The sequence below is a fragment of the Leptosomus discolor genome, chromosome 1, assembly GCF_034619465.1.
Source record: "Leptosomus discolor isolate bLepDis1 chromosome 1, bLepDis1.hap2, whole genome shotgun sequence".
NCBI lineage: Eukaryota > Metazoa > Chordata > Aves > Leptosomiformes > Leptosomidae > Leptosomus > Leptosomus discolor.
The window spans coordinates 20,180,823-20,197,568 of record NC_141391.1 but is presented as its reverse complement, the minus strand read 5'-3'; the positions used below and the strand labels follow the sequence as shown (position 1 = coordinate 20,197,568).

Genomic DNA, 16,746 nt, shown 5'->3' with positions numbered 1-16,746 from the left:
TTTGATTAAAAACTTCTACTTTAAATATTCAGAGCATCATTTTAGAGGGAGTTTGGGCACTTCTATTTTTAGTGATCTGAGTAGAAATTATGGTAATGTTTTTGTTAAAGCTGCCCCTTGAGTGTGGAATTTGCAGGTAGCAAGTAACTTCCAGTATGCTTTGCTTAGAAACTGGTCCCTTTCTCTAGAGTGCTAAATGCCTGCCGTTTTCGGGTACTGGTTCTTCCACTGTTTGCACTTGTGTGGCTCTTCTGTATTGTAAATCATCTTTTGGCGTTTGGAGGTTTTGTTTAAGTTCAGTCCCATTCGATACGCACTCAAAAGAACTTGATCTATCCAAAATACGGTCCGGTTGTAGCTCACCAGAGCCCCAAGAGGAAAGAAGCAGCGTTTGCAGCAGCATTAGTGTCTGGCAGATTTACCAAGAGCTGCATTGACTCTGATATAGATCAACCAGATTTGCCTAGATCTGGAGCACTGACTGACCATACGTATTAAAAAAACAAAACAAACAAACAAAATACCACACCCTTGAGCTTCATAGTGTATGTTCTCTGAGGACACTGTCTAAAATTGTACGTAACTGGGGGAATCACGGCTGCCTTTACAGAGGCTCCAACCAGCAGCCGCTCCAGCTCAGTGCAGATCAAGAACACCTCTTTCACAGCACCTGAAAAACAGCTAGGCCTGCGACATCAGAGGCTCTTCTGTCCCTAAATGGCACCAAAGAGAGCAGCTGCGTATAAAGTGATTTGTTACAATACTGAACACATTTACCACACTCATTTCTATCAATTTATTTTGTATATATAGACAGCTTTTTATATGCATTTTTCTTGATTACATAACTGTCATGAAATGTAACGAAGCTGCAAGTTGTAGTTAATTTTAATGCTGATTAAAACTGGTGTTTGGCTGTTTGTTTTCTGCAGCAATTACTTGAATTTTGTTTCGATTAGGTAGTGAAGTCCGGTAATGTTTACAGTATTGCTTTCTTTGGGTTTGGGGGTTGCCTCATCTTTCTTCCCGTCCCCTGCCCCAAGAAACAGAGGGGACATGCTTGGCAGTCAAGCAAATGTGCTGGGGATGACGCAGTGGGATCACCAAGGCATTACTAGTGATATGTGGATTCCCCTGCGCTTGCGTTGCTTAGCTGACAATGTACATGCTGAGCACGTTCCTCTCCCATCTCTCCTGCCCCTTAACCTGGCGCTATTGGCTTTACTGCAAGAAACTTAAATCCTTCTGAACAGCAACTTACAGCCAGAAGTCCCTCACAGAAAGCAGCAGCATTCCTGCTGTTGAGTCTGCCCCCCCCCCCCCCCCCCCCCCCCCCCCCCCCGCCCCCGGATGAATTAAACATCCCTGAGCTCTCTCTGCAGTTACTGTTGTATTTGCCAGCAAGGGTCATCAGCATTTGCACTAATCACAGTGCCCCGCCTGTTCCGCTTCCACATAGTTATTCTTAATTGTGCTGCCTAGACTTGTAACGAGCTGTATTTAAGTTTAAGGTGAAGTGTAAAAGATACATGTAATAATGACACATTTATTGTATTTTTTGTATGTTACAGATCGGTTAGTCCTATGCACAGAGAAAACGTGGCCATTTATAGTTTAATACTTGAAGTAACTTTTTAAAATGGGCTTTTATAAATGAATTAAATACAAAATCACATTGCTTTGCCTGGAAGTTCCTCATGTTTTAACTGTAGCGTGCAATTTCCCCATACGTATACTTTTCCATATATGTTATCCTAAGCCATTTCTAACTATTTAAAGTGCATTCAAGATTTTGTACATCAGTGTTCAGACTTGTTCATACCTCTCAGAAGTATAGTTCATGTTTAAATAAAAAAATTGTACCGTTTTAGGCCTCTTTTCCAAAGTGATAAAATATGAATGGACTTGACACTTGAATTCATCAGTGAGTGCACCATCAACTCAATAAAAGTACGTGAAAGAATCTGAAAGTCACTTGGCTGTAGCAAGTGTGTGTGTTAGATCAGGGGGAAGAACTGCCCACCTGGGAAACGTTTTGTAACTGATGCACAGTTTTCACACTTCAGCTGCCACAAACCCAAACTCCTGACACACGTGGGCTTGAGAGGGGGATTAAAAACCCTCTGACTTGTGTCTGGCTATATTCCTTCAGGACACTAAACGTGACTCAGAAATCAGACTGCCACTAAAACAAGAACCAGCTGTGTTCCTTGCAGATCAGAAATAATCTCTGTAAGAGGGCAGTAACGCTCAAGTTGACACTGACACTGGCATTTAAATTCACAGTTCCTTACAGAAAGTTTACAAGAACTGCAACATTTTACAGTCTCCCACAAGTTCCAGCCTCATGCACCTACCTTTGTAATTCCAGTTCATCTTGGTCCTCACATGCCTGGTGAGGTGAGCACTCTGCAAGTGCCATCAGCCATGTCCCAAGTGTTGATGTATACGGAAGTATCCCTCAGAAGGGACAGTGACCAGCACCAGCAGATAATCCCTTTCCAAAGAGCAGGCACGTTCTAGCTTTCACAAGGACATCTGTGAAGCTTCGCATCTAGGTCCAATCACCATCCCTGCACATGGGAATGTGCTGGTGCGTGCACAACCCGTGAAGAACACAGGGCAGGCAGATGGGAGAGCCACAGAAAGAACTGTCTTTTCCTAAGGAGACAATAACCACAGAACATACGCTGTTCCACAGGACTACTTTTAATGTGAGATTCTGTACACCGTAGCAAAGTCTCGTTTGTCACCGACCCTTACCAAATTACAAAATCACCATAACAGGTACAACAGCAGATCCCATGGTAGTGCAGAACGCATGCCAAATATAAACGCGCCATATTCAAACTGTCCACTTTTTTGTCACATTTAAGTGGTTTAAATGATCGCTGATGTATCTATGCTCAGGAAACTTGGCTTTCATCAGACTTCTCACAGCTTCCCATCTCGCACGTCTCTCTTCTGTGTTATGTTTATACTCCTGTTCCCGCGTCAGGTAAGGCCGACTCAGCCAATATTCATTCTCTGCTTCAATCTCCAACCTTCGGATCATTGCTTGCTTCATCAGAATGGTAACTGCTCTTGGTCGCCTGTACTTTCCAACCCACTGTCTTCCAGGAATTCTCTTTCGGAGTAATACTGTTGTTAAAAACATTATGCCTCAAAATATAAACAAAAATACAAAATACTCATTACCTGAGGGACAAAAATTAGAAACTGCACACACTTAACTCCTCTGCCTTTTAGCTGGCTGGTTTGTACTTTATGTCAGAACCTGATACAACCATTACACAGACAGTACAATGACAGACATATTGGAAACTTAAAACCAGAAAAGGATAACAGAAATCTTTATTTACCTAAAGAGTTTACTCAGTTATCCTTACATTGAGATTAAAGCATGTCCTCCATAAATTAGTTATGAAAAATCCAGTCTCAAATACTATTAAACAAAGGATTCACTTCATTCATTCCTTCTTCAAACACCTAACTGCATTGTCAAAATGGAGAATTTCCAGGTCTGTCTTCTAGATTTAGATCTGGCCTTTCCTCAGCATTAAGTTTTCAACCACAGTCACCCCATAAACTTATTAGTATACAATTACCTAGTCTTGTATTTTAACTATGGGAAACCTGGTTTCTAGAAAAAAATGCTGCATTAGACCAACAGCGTATCCAGAAAGCACAAATGCAGTTTCCAACACAATACACAAGTGTAACAAAGAGCCAAGAAAGGCCAAGCTACGTTTAGATCTGACACGCAGGTTATTAACCTGTTTAGTAGTCCTAAACATGCTAACCCCTACGTCTCTCATTATATGGTTTTTTCATCAACTAGTAACCCAGCCAAGCACTTATAAGACGCCATAACCCAGCCCCACGGCTGAGAAAAGCCACCCCACCCCACACCCCACTCCCCGCTGCTCGCCCTCAGGCCTGTGCCTGCTCCTCACGGATCGAGGCCGACGCGCGACGCGACACGGCTGCCCGCCGGGGCTCTCTGGGGCTGCAGGAGCCACCCAAGCCGCTGGGTACCCGCCGGCTCTCGATGGGGTTCGGCCCACCCAGCGGAGCGCTGCTGCCTGGGCAGAAGGATCACCTGCCCGTTCCCCACCGAGGTTATCTCCCGGTTCAGGGCCAGGCCGGGCCGGGCCAGGCTAGCCCGAGCGAGCCCGGAGCCAATCTGTGCTCAGCGAGAAGCAGCACTGCAAGAGGCCAAAGCAGCGCTCCCATCCCCATAATTAAAAAGCCGGGCCCAGCCCCTCTGCCCTCGCTCACCGACTCCGACGACGGCTCCAGCCCCCGCGACGGGAAGCAAGATGGCGGCAGGCGGGGCTCTGGAGGCCCGTGTCGCGAGAGTTCGCGACGGGCGGGGCGGGGCCTGGCGGCGCCGCCAATGGGGCGCGCGCTGCCCGCGGTTTGAAGCTGGCGGCGGGCGGTAACCGTCGCTCTCGGGCAACGCGCGGCCCGTCTCCTCTCCCCTCAGAGCCGTCCCCAGCCCCGGTTCAGGGCAGACATTATCGTGCTCTGCGGCTAGTCGGGGTGTAGGGGGTGTGGGGGGCTGAGGTCGCCCCTGGTTGCGCCCCTTCCCCGTGGGCCATGGACGTGTCGAGGGACTTCTTCAGTAAGCTGCGCGCCCTGGCCCTCACGCTGGAGAAGGAGGCAAGGCAGCTCGAGCGGGCCCTACGCAGAGAGGACACGGGTAAGCGCAGGCCGGGGCGGCCAGGTCCACTCCCCATCCCAGGGCCGCAGGCCTGCTCCGGGGCTCCTGCTGGCGGGTCCACCCCACCTCCGGGCAGCAGGACCCCGACTCGGGTGGTCTGGGGAGTTGCTCTCGGTGGCGATGGACGCTGGGGCTGATGGCTCTGCTGGGATAGCCCGGTACTCACACACACCCCACACACCCCCCGCGTTTGTTCGTCAGGAATCCTTCATTTGGGTTCCCTGCCACTGCGGCCCTGTGCTCCTCTGGCCGTGCACAGATGGGCCTTTGGTGGGCTCATGGCTCTGGGGATCGGTAGCTCGGCAGGGTATTATTTGGGCTCCACCTCTTATCCTTGTTTCTCTAAGCTCCTTTGTGGGTGTGTAGGTGAGCTTTTCTCACGGGGAAAAGCGGGATGAAATGGGAATCACCTTCTTGCTTTTACTCCTTTTCATGGATTGAGACAGGAAAACACATTTGCAGGGCTTGTTCTCTCTCCGCACAGATAGCTCTGTCGCGGTCGAGACGGACAAAGCGACAAGACAACAAATCTTTTTGAAAGCCTGTTAGTACAAAAGCCTTTATTGGCAGTTCATTTATACTCTTTCCCCTTAGCTTTCCCAGATGTGTCTCTTTATAATTGGTTCAGAATTGTTATGCAATCTTATCATTTGCTATTTGTACAGTTCATTATAACTCAGCTCTTCTGCCAAAAGGACATGTATGCCTTGTCTTACGGTTGACACTTTCTCAGAACTTGCTTATCTTGCAGCTGCAGATCTTCTTGCTCCTGTCTGTTCTCTCACAGGTAGACTGGAATCCTCTCAAGGTCAAAGTTGTCCTGTCCAGGGGCCTCAGTCCAGCTGAGATCCCCCACATAGCTCAAGCTTCTAAGTAGATTTATTGCTGTGCAATGTCTTCTCACATAGCAGGTGTCCTCTTTTACACTATTTGCGTTAACTTTCATTTTCAGTGAGATAAATAATAGCTGCTGCATGTTTAGGGGAACACTGCTAACATCTGTCCATGTGCAAATAAGGTAGAAGAATTCAGCTTTTTGTTGGTGTGTGTTTTTCAGTGGTGTCTATATCACTTTTTTCTACAATTTATTATTATTTCAAGTTCAAGTTCTTTAAGGATAAAAATTTAGCATAAATAACCCTTGATAGCCCAAGGACCTACCTATTGTACCAACATCTGCTGCAGATTAATTTTTACAGTGCTATCTGCATCAGTAAAGTGGAAGTCTGTGCGGTTTCAGGGTGTAGTTTAACATACTGTGCAAACTGCAGTCTCATGCTGTGGAAGGTACCTGATGCAAACTGGTTTCTCTTTGGTTTTCTTTATCTTGACTCTGTTTCTCTGACGTATGACTCCAACATGTCTAATACAAGAGATTTTGTTCTGGTGGAGAATGTACTTGCGTGCTAAAACACTAATCCCCCCTTTTTTTTTCTTTCCAAACCCTTTTATGTGAATATGCATATCAAAGACTATGAAGACGAACCTCCAGGAAGAGTCTTACACGACCTCCACTGTGAAATCAGGACTCTGAAGGTAATGTCTTAACATGCTTCCTTCTTGAAAAATTAGGGGAGGGGAGCGTCCTATAAACTTATGGTTCTATTTTCATCATTAGGCCACAATACAACCTCTGAGTTCTCGTAGTGGCTGTGGATGTGGGGGTAGTGCCCAAAAGCTTCTGGGTGACTTAAAGTAGATTTAGCAGTATTTATTAGTTTGCAATTGCTGACGTCACTCTGATCAGCAGATGACAAAGGTAACAGAAGTTGTAGCTGTGCCAACGCGTAGATATAGGGGAGAAGGATTCTGGAGCAGCAGCTCCCTAGAGAAGAGGTATGCTTGTTTGTGTTTAAAGACTAGCACTTCAAATAAAGGCAATCTCCACAGAAGTTTCAGTACCTTCAGCCTTTCAGTTAAACTTGTGAAGAATGTTCTTTATGTAGGAAAAATGGGCTATGGAAATGAGCGTATGTAGAAATACTTGAGAGGTAAATAGGATATAAACTTGAGGTTTACAATCTGCTTTGCACTAATTCTTTGTACATGGGGAGTAAGAGTCCAAACTAATTGCCGTTGTCTCCTATTTTTATGGAGTAAAAGCATACATTTTTGTTTGACTGATTACCAGTAAGCAATTATCATACTGTGAACTGTCATCCTAGTTCACCTTTTGTAATTTTTTGTACACTCAAGCCCTATATATTCCTGGTATTTTGTAACCTAGTTTTCAGGTATAGATAAAATCTAAATTTGCTCCTTGTCCTCATCTGAATTGAAGTTCAATACTTATTTCCAAAACAGTGTGTGGAAAAACTACCATGTGGTGACTCGAAAACCAATATTTCTGTTTTCCTCCCCCTCCACCCCCAAAGGAAGATATTAATGCCAGTCTTGGTAAGAGTTGCTCTGAAAAACAAGCAATTCATGAGTTTATGAAGGCAAGCAAAATATTGATGCAAAGAAATGCAACAGATCTTGGAAAAATAAGAGAACTGTTCCAGAAATATGGCTATAAACCACATGTCAAAGACTCTACAGGTAATATTTCTTGGCAATGCAGTATGTGAAAACAAATGTGATGTTCTAAAATGTTTCTCTTTGGCTATGTGTAGATTTCTGTTAATAAAGAGATTAAGTACATCTATGTTATTTGCTTTAAGTTAGTGTGTGGGTTTGGCTTTGTTGTTTTTTTTTCTCCACTAGTAGTTATATTCAGAAAACATGTTAGCAAACATATTTTCATAACCCAGATAATTATGCTGCTTCAGCTTCTCATGCATGGGAAACTATTGTAGATGCATCCGAAGTAGTCTGTATTCATATGTGATGATTCCATTAACTTAAATCACCATAAAGAAAATCTTAAAATAATGTGCTCCACAGCACAAATGGGACAAGAGAAGCACATACGGGGTTTAGGTGACACATGGAAATGGCCTTAAGCTGCACCAGGGGAGGTTCAGGCTGGATATTAGGAAGAATTTCTTTACTGAAAGGGTTGTCAGGCATTGGAACAGCCTGCCCAGGGAGGTGGTGTAAGAGATGGGTAGATGTTGTACTTAGGGACATGGTTTAGTGGTGTTGGTAGAGCTAGGACAAAGGTTGGACTTAATGATCTTGAAGGTCTCTTCCAACCGAAACTGTTCAGTGATTCTACGATTCTATGTAGCGAGCAGTAGTAGCTTGCTCATTGGGGAAGGGAAGAGCCTTAATCCTGTCAGAAAATGCACGTGCACCTGTGTGAAAAATCCAGATACAGAGAATGAGTTGAAAAACTACAACTGTCAGTACTGCATGTACCCAGTTTGGTCGAGGGCCCAATCAATCGTCAAGAAGCCTTTGGCAGGGCACGCCTTAACCTTCGCTGGAGCGTTAGCCAGTCCTTATGATTGTGGACCATATTCACCTCTGAGTTAAGCTACTACAACTGGTTTACAAAAATACGGCAGAAGGCTCTGACTCTCTAGTACCTTCCTTCCTGTCCTCTCTCTGCTTTTAAAGAAGACTCCAAACAGAGCTACAAGGTTTATCTATTTTTTAAGATGTATTTTTAAGCTAAGTGTATCTGAATATGTAATATCAATACACATACAAAGGTAATGCCTCTGCTGTGTTATTTTAAATAGCTTTTTTTTCCCCAGCTTCTTGCATCATGAAGAAATTCACAAATATTTTGGTGTGTTTCAGTTTATCTAACTACAGAAATATACAAATTACACATTTGCTTATTTCTGTAACAGACTCTTCTTGTACCTAAAAATCTACCCTCTTTCATAAGTTTTTGTTGCTGCTTCATAACCTTTCTTCAATACTGCTTTTCTGAAGAATGAACATTCTAGTACTCTGTGCAGCCTTTGCTCTTCGCCCAAAAACATTTTCAGTTCTAGACAAATTTTGTTTTCATTGTCATTCATGTTGTACAATTTTAATGAATTTCCACTCTTACACTGAAATAAAACCAAATAAATATATTTAAGATTAGCACTTCCTGCCTGATCCATACAGAGAGATCAATTCTATTAAAAATACACTTTTCCTAAAAATAATATTTACCAATACAGTGAAAGTCGGTATAGGTGTGACTGGCCTATATTCTAAATACAGCTTAGCCTGATATGGGATTTTGATATGTGTTGCAGCTTGAGGTTCAGTGCTTTAAAATGAAAGAAGGAATCTATTTTTTACAATAAATAAAAAATTTTAAACTGGGGGGAGCCCAAATTTATTTTATAAATTCTTAAAACAGAATCTTCTGACTTTTTTTTTTTAACTATGACTTCTCAAACAGAAGAGAGGGAAGAAGTGAACAGTGATTCAACAGGGTCTGTCCAGACTAAATCTGATGAAGAAAAAGTGGATGATGTACCTCATCTTCCAGCTTATACCGAGAAGCCACTAGTGCCCAAAGACCCACTGCGTAACCCCCGGCTTTCTGACTTCGGTCTTTCACGATATGCTTTCTCCAGGGCTTGGAGTGCAGTGAAAGGCCAGCACACCACAAATGCATACCAAGAAAATTCAAAGAACAGGACTCCACTAAAACCACAGCAGCCCTGTAGTTTGCCCAAAACACCAAAATGTATGCTGAAGATGGACGATTATGAATGCGTAACACCAAAACTGGAGCACTTTGGCATTAGTGAACATACCATGTGTATGAATGAAGACTATACGATGTCACTTATCCGTAAAACTGCTCAGGCAAGCAAGAAGTGAGTAAAGTACTTAAGTTCAGATTGCTTCTCTACTGAATTTTCTGTAGTTTCTTCTTGCTGTACTAATTTCTTACTGCTATTGCCCTTGTCTTTTTCTTCAAGCAGGTGATATGTTATCTGCCACCGTATTAGTCCCGTGTCTTTATTCAGCTCTGTGTGTCTTTTCACATAGCCTTTGCAGTGTCAAACGCTGCCATGAAACACCTCTCTGCTGTACTCCTTCCCTTGACTGCACCACAGCAGGAATCATCCAGGCACAGTCTGTCTGTGAGCTCTTGCTGTGGTCTTTGCACAGTGTATCTGTGACTTTCTGCTTTCCATAACCTTGCGTTTGGGTTTGAGGTCTGCAGTAGATATTCTGTAGCCAATTTAAAAGTTGCAGAAGCTTTAGGAAAGCAGACCTGGAAAAAACTTCTAAAGCATTCAGTAAAATGCCTCATTGCAGAAACAGTGTACTATCTTTCCTTATCCAGCTCCACCTTACACATGGTTAGCTTTTTTTGCTCCAGTCTTCTGTTGAAAAGACATCTCCAGATTTTCACTGTTCTAATTAAAATTAAAGAAAAGAAATTGCAGCAGTGAGGTGCAGAACACCTTAGCAGCAGAAGTCTTTTGCTATGCTTCTAAGAGAGAGTAAGGGTAGTTAGATCATGTTTTTATAGTTAGGATTAGCAACATGTTGAATTTTAAAAGCTGACAGTATTTAAAAGAAACTTGCTGTTCTGCGGCTAAATATTTGGTATTTAGAGAAACTATTTAAAAAACAAGAACCACATGCAAAGTAAGTTGTGGAAATAATCATTCAACTTTTTTTTTTTAATCCCTGATATTTGCAATATAGGCACGGGTCTGAAGTTCTTCAGGATCAGGCCAACTTAAGTGGCTTTTTCCCACAAAGATCCCGTTTATTGCAATGGTTAAATTTTGAGGTTTTTAAAAATTTAATTAATTTAATTTAAAATTTTAAGATTACTGGAAGTGAAAAAAAGATGCATGAAAATAGTTTTGGGATCTCTCCTTTTGAATATTTAAATACTATAATGTCTATAAAGCTCTATAGTATTTGAATTGTAACAGGAAAACTGTTACTAAATCATGAAAAATATTAAGTCAGAAATTGTTCCCTCAAATAATATTTTGAAAATAGTTTCAGCTTATCACACAGTTTAAGTTCTTCTGATATCTGTAACTTTTTGTGGTTTTCTGCTACTTTTCCTATATAGTGAGAACTGTTTTAAATGTGATCTTCAGCTTTAATTATGGCTGTAATTTATAAATGGATATATCTGCAAACGTAGATTCTATTTCTGTGGCTTCTAGTGAAACAATTGGACAGCAATATTTATATGGATACAAAAAAAACCCCAGTCTTCCATACCCTAAAATGATAATATTAAAATTCTGTAGAGAGTTATAGTGTGATTGCTCTTTAACACATCATTGTTATTAATGACCAAAGCAGATGGACACAAGGTAATTGTGACAAGTTAAAGCTGCGTACGGATTCAAAATTAGTGGCATATGTGAGAGGTCACGACATTAAGTCATTAGAGTTAAAATGTTGTTTAACTGTCTTCTAGCTTATTTGGTTTGTTTGTTTTGCAGCATTGTTAGGGTTAGCTTGCTGTTTGATCAGAAAGGCTGAACCAATTAAACAGCTTCTTACCTCCAAAAAGCACTCATCTCAGCTCTTGGTGAGAAGGCTCAGCATGTTCAGTGGGCAGAACTCTAAGCCAGCAAATAACAAAAAACAAACAACAACAAAAAATTAATAAAAGAAAGATATTTTTTCACTGAATAATGGGCAGAATCTCTCCCCCGAGGATCAGATAAGCAAAAAAAAAAACCTAGTACAAATGAGGTAGCCTTATACCTGTAGTTTCCAGGTACAAAGGTAATAATTCTGACTTTCTTGGAGACATCCCTGCCCTTTTATATCCCTTGCTTGTGCCGGCCAGGTCTTGTACGTAGCTGAAATCTGTCTAGCAGCTATGCGTTGTGTGAAAACCACTTCAAAAAATCATCTCAGAGTTCTTAAAAATATTTAGTAGCCCTCAACTCCTCCAGCTTCGTTTTTCAGGTCTTCAGTTTTGGAGCAGGTGAGAAGAACAATATGCTTTGGTGCACCTACTACAAAACTGAAACCAAACTTAATTAGTAAAGAAAAGAAGGGGGAAAAAAAAAAAAGGAAAGTGTCTGAACAAAAGTGTTTATTGTTATACTTGTTCTTCTCCACTGTAAAAACTAAAAATCATATGGTTTCTGGTATCTGTAATATTTCCAAGGCGCAACTGACTTGAAAAATTACTACTTTTTTTTTTAATCAAAATTTGAGATGTGTTCATCTAAGTAAAATATACTGCCTCAAAGGGATTATTTTTTTTAATTCTTAGACCTTTTGTAGGGAAGCTCTAAATCTGGTTCTTATAGTTAAGGACTTCTTAAACATTTAAAATAATTTTCTTATAGACACACTTTTGTGTAGAACTTAGGTAAGCTTCCACCTTTTGTCTTGTATTGTCTCTTCCCTGCCTACAGCCTTCTTACCCTAGAATATCCTGCATATGAAAAAAGAATTTTAGAAATTGTGTTTTCTAGTTTTGTGGAATTAATATTAAATGACTTTTCACTCTGAAATCAGCTAGTGATTAACAGAAGTAATTTTATTCAAGCTTAAAAATTGAACTAAAAATCTTTTAGTGTTCACAGTAACGTTAGTAGCTTAAAAGCCCAAAAGATTTCCTCTTGTTTAGAATTTTGCAGCCAACAGGCAATTGTAAATAAAGTAGTCTGTACCCCTAACGCAGAATTGATCATCTGGGACAAAGAAAACTGATCTGACCCTGGACACCTTTTGGGTTGTATTTTGGGGGAGGGCTATGCCTTGGATTGAAATCTCAGTGTATTTGATAATTTGTGGATGGATTGAACATTTGCGTGCTACAAGTGGCTGCGGTAGAATCCTAGATGAAAAATTATGAAAAAGTCATCTCTGAGGAAACGAATTTTTGATTTGAGTGTTGATGAACACATACTAGAGAAGTGATCAAGCTGACAGTATTCCTTTAATTGTGATTTATCCATATTACTTGAGAGCTAATGGAGGGGTTTGGTTTTCAGGTTGATTAAAAAAGATGATCATGAAGTGAGTGTACCAGAAATGACATCCAGGGAAATCATGATTACTCCTGGGCAAAAACTGAAAGTGACAGCTGAGAAGTGTAAGTTTAAAAACATGTAAAAACGCATGTATATATTTATTGCACATAATGCGTGTGTAAATGCCTTGTAAACACACGGTAAACTTTTAAACTGTGTTTCTTGTTAAATATAATTAATTCAGGCCCAGTCATTGTCTGAGTACCAACGTCTAGAAAACAAAATGTTCGTGGCTTCTGTGGGAAAGTTTCTCCCTTTAGTGTAAATCTTTGCTCATTCTTCTACTCACATCCATCTAGAATTATGCAGAGGGATCCATCACTTTGACTGCAACTTATCTTTATTTGAAATAAAAGTACTGTTTTGCATTGTTTTTTTCTGAGAATACCCGCTAGATCTGTTTAAGGATAGGAAAGAAACTGCTTTGAAAGAGGCTAATGATCCTTCAAGAGTGGTGCTAAAACTCCTTTGAGAGGACATGTAATATGTTCCCTTGAAAATGCTTGCAGATCTTGGGACAAACAGTGACAACTGAATATATGAGAAACTAAAGCAATTTGATTTAAATTGGGCTTTTCCAGTTATATTCAGTAGTGGGACTAGATTTACTTTTTTTTTTTCTACATTAGTTGTTGTTATGGAATTCTGTAATTTGATGGTCCTGAAAGTATCAGCTAAAATGATACAGGCGGTTTAGAGTATGCAGGTCTGTGAAAAGCTAATAGACTTAGAAAACTAAACTGAGGCACTGGAACTGATAATATTTATATATGTGTATGTTTATATTTTCATTTTTGTCCCCTGCCCACATCTGAATTTCAGCGGCTGACTGGATGGCTTCTCCTATGGTACTTGTGTTCTGCACTCCTGATGTGAAAATCCAGTCCAGAGCAACGGTATTATCAAGGTCAGCAGAGACAAATGAACTGCCTCTTCCCAGTCATGCAGGAACACCACGGTTTCCAGAATTTGAAACAAGATGGCTAAAAACGGAAGCTAAGGTAATCAATAGCAATTATGTGCATTTTCACACCCTTTTTACCAAAAGCGATTTTTCAAATGTCGGTTTGGGTTTCTCTTCCAATACTACTTTTCCTTATGTCATTGTAGAAGATCTTTCTAATGGTAATTTTCTAAGTACATTTATTAAATATTAATATTAATATTAATTAACTAATTTTGTAAGTACATTTATTAAATACTAATATCAGTTAACCTAATATTAAATATTAGGTTACATATCCGAGATAAGTAACCTAACTGAAGGCATTTAATACCTCTTTTGCAGCAGGTAAAGCAGGAGAAAAAGACTGAGTCTGTGACAAAGAATGATGCAAGAGAGAAACAGTATGTAAAAGGTAGCATTCCTTTTACTCTGAGCTCTGACGAGTATCTTAAACATTTTGGAGACCCTTCACCTCCCCAAATAAAACACTATGACCAGTTACTCAATACTCCTCCGCCTCCAGAAATAACAAGGATACCAGATGATGTTCTACAGGTTAGCTAATATACCTTTTTTTCCTAAATGGTTTTAATATCAAAATAGTAAAATTAAAAGGGCTTCTAGTTCTGTCAAATTTTGTTATTCAGAAAGGAGGAGTTCTCTGCTACTTATTAAAAAAATGTATAAACTCTAATTCTGTTTTGATGTTTCCTGTAGATTCTGTCCAAGTATAATCATAAAGTAGACTCTTCTAAAGCCAAGGAAACAGAGACCAAAGCAGGAAATACAAGATATGAAAGTGATTTCACTGATTACTGCAACAAAGAGAACAGGTATGATTAAATTTTATAAATTTGGTTAAGTAATTGAATTTGGAGGAGCTACAAAGATGCTTTAATGCATTTAGAAATTCATGCAGCTGCTTGCTCTTCAGCTACCAAAATAGCTCTTGTTGCTGTGACTAAATAACTATTCTTTGGCATGGTATCCGGCTGCCTTTATTGTAAAGAACAAATAGTATAATTGATTCTCCCACCTTAAAAAAAAAAAAAAATAATAATGATGAAGGTAGAGTTTTACTGCTTTATCTGTAGGTATATTTTGCTTCGTGGAAATTAAACCACCAGTGAATGCTTTCTTCTGAGTATATTTAGGCAGTAAAAATTAGGAATTGGAGAAAACTGACGCAACCAATTTCACGGTCGTTTTGTCAAAGACAAAGTTCTTTGAAATGCAAAGCCACCTTATGAACAATATGCGAGATTAAATTAGTCTACAATAATTATGAGTAATCTTTGAACAATGGAATAATAGCTTTAAAAAGAACTTGATTGATTTGACTAGAAAGAAGTTTTTGTGACAACTTGATCAAGTGTAGATATTCCTGATTCAGTGTAATGTATGTTGAGAACTGGCTGAAGGACAGAGCTCAAGAGGGTTGTGATCAGCGGCGCAGAGTCCAGCTGGGGGCCTGTGGCCAGCGGTGTTCCCCAGGGGTCAGTACTGGGTCTGATCTTGTTCAACATGTTCATCAATGACCTGGATGAAGGGACAGAGCGCACCTTCAGCACGTTTGCTGATGACACAAAACTGGGAGGAGTGGCTGACACAGCAGAAGGCTGTGCTGCCATTCAGTGAGACCTGGACAGGCTGGAGAACTGGGCGGAGAGGAACCTAGTGGGGTTCAACAAGGGCAAATGTAGGGTCCTGCACCTGGGGAGGAATAACTGCACACACCAGCACAGGTTGGGGGTCGACCTGCTGGAGAGCAGCTCTGCGGAGAAGGACCTGGGAGTTCTGGTGGGCAGCAAGTTACCCATGAGCCAGCAATGTGCCCTTGTGGCCAAGAAGGCCAATGGTGTCCTGGGGTGCATTAAGAAGAGTGTGGCCAGCAGGTCGAGGGAGGTTCTCCTCCTCCTCTGCCCTGGTGTGGTCACATCTGGAGTACTGTGTTCAGTTCTGCACCCCCTGTTCAAGAAGGACAGGGAGCTACTGGAGAGAGTCCGGCAGAGAGCTACAGAGATGATGAAGGGACTGGAGCATCTCTCTTATGAGGAAAAGCTGAGAGACCTGGGGCTGTTCAGCCTGGAGAAGACTGAGAAGGGATTTTATCAACACTTACAACTATCTAAAGGGCGGGTGTCAAGAGGATGGGCCAGGCTCTTTTCAGTGGTGCCCAGTGACAGGACAAGGGGCAATGGGCACAAACTGGAGCACAGGGAGTTCTGCCTCAATGTGAGGAAAAACTTCTTTACTCTGAGGGTGACAGAGCCCTGGAACAGGCTGCCCAGGGAGGTTGTGGAGTCTCCTTCCCTGCAGATATGCAAAATCCACCCGGACACGGTACTGTGTGACCTGCTCTGGGTGAACATGCTTTGGCAGGGGGGTTGGACTAGATGATCTCCAGAGGTCCCTTCCAACCCCTACTGTTCTGTGATTCTGTATCTTAATATTTGAGCAGTCAAATAGAGCAAAGCTCTTACTTTAGCTGACCCTTCTTTTTTTCTTGTCAAGATAATGAAAAACGTTTTCAATGTTTGTGTTTTCTGCTAATTCAAAATATGATTGAAATAACAAGTTCATGAACTCTTCTGGATATATTTGCAGAGAATATCCTGGATTTTTCAAGCCAAACATCTGAAATCAAGCTGAAGACCATGTTGAGACTGTTCACATTCATGGATATTATCACTGAATCCTAACAAGATCAAAAAGCAAAAGAAAATACTGGTGGGAGTACAGAGCCGTACAAAGGAAAAGCTTCTTTAATGGAGAAAAATGATCCATGATGTGGATAAACTTGTTTGAACTAATGACTTGGGCTTAATTTTTTTTATTGAAATTGTTGGAAAAATATATTGAGGGTTTTTAAATATACATATATATGCTTCAGAGAGGACTGGGGTCATGTATGAGGCAGTACACTTCAGTTGTTTCACACGATTCTCGTGTTTGTTGTTTGTGTTTGCATCAGGCTGTAGAGAAGTGTAGTTGGGTTGCAATAAAGGGGAAGTCCAGTATATTGCCCCAGGAAATGGGTATCGCTGGCTGTTCTGGTGACACGGTACACCTTTTCGGGGCTGAGCTCAGAGCATAGTACTTCAGCAGTATTAGTATCTTCAACAGAAACAAGTCCCTCTTTATTGGAAGAGTAACTCCTGCTTTACTGATTAAAGCACTCCCGTGCTATTGGTCAC

The 16,746-nt window shown here is 41.1% G+C and overlaps 2 protein-coding genes across 2 annotated transcripts; one reads left to right on the top strand and one right to left on the bottom strand.

Annotated features, from left to right (window-relative positions):
- Window positions 1-2,688: 2,688 nt before the first annotated feature.
- On the bottom strand, window positions 2,689-4,335 carry MRPL57 (mitochondrial ribosomal protein L57). Its single transcript, XM_086481817.1, has 2 exons — window positions 4,282-4,335; window positions 2,689-3,162 (listed from the first exon to the last, which is right to left on the bottom strand). The coding sequence occupies exon 2, from the start codon at window positions 3,155-3,157 to the stop codon at window positions 2,846-2,848; it is 312 nt and encodes a 103-aa protein (XP_086337943.1). The 5' UTR covers window positions 3,158-3,162; window positions 4,282-4,335; the 3' UTR covers window positions 2,689-2,845.
- A 267-nt stretch (window positions 4,336-4,602) lies between these two features.
- SKA3 (spindle and kinetochore associated complex subunit 3) lies at window positions 4,603-16,190 on the top strand. The gene is made up of 9 exons (XM_086481816.1): window positions 4,603-4,705; window positions 6,198-6,262; window positions 7,102-7,267; window positions 9,021-9,441; window positions 12,565-12,665; window positions 13,426-13,604; window positions 13,892-14,104; window positions 14,267-14,382; window positions 16,157-16,190. Exons 1-9 carry the CDS (start codon window positions 4,603-4,605, stop codon window positions 16,188-16,190), a joined length of 1,398 nt encoding a protein of 465 aa, XP_086337942.1.
- The last annotated feature ends 556 nt before the right edge of the window (window positions 16,191-16,746 follow it).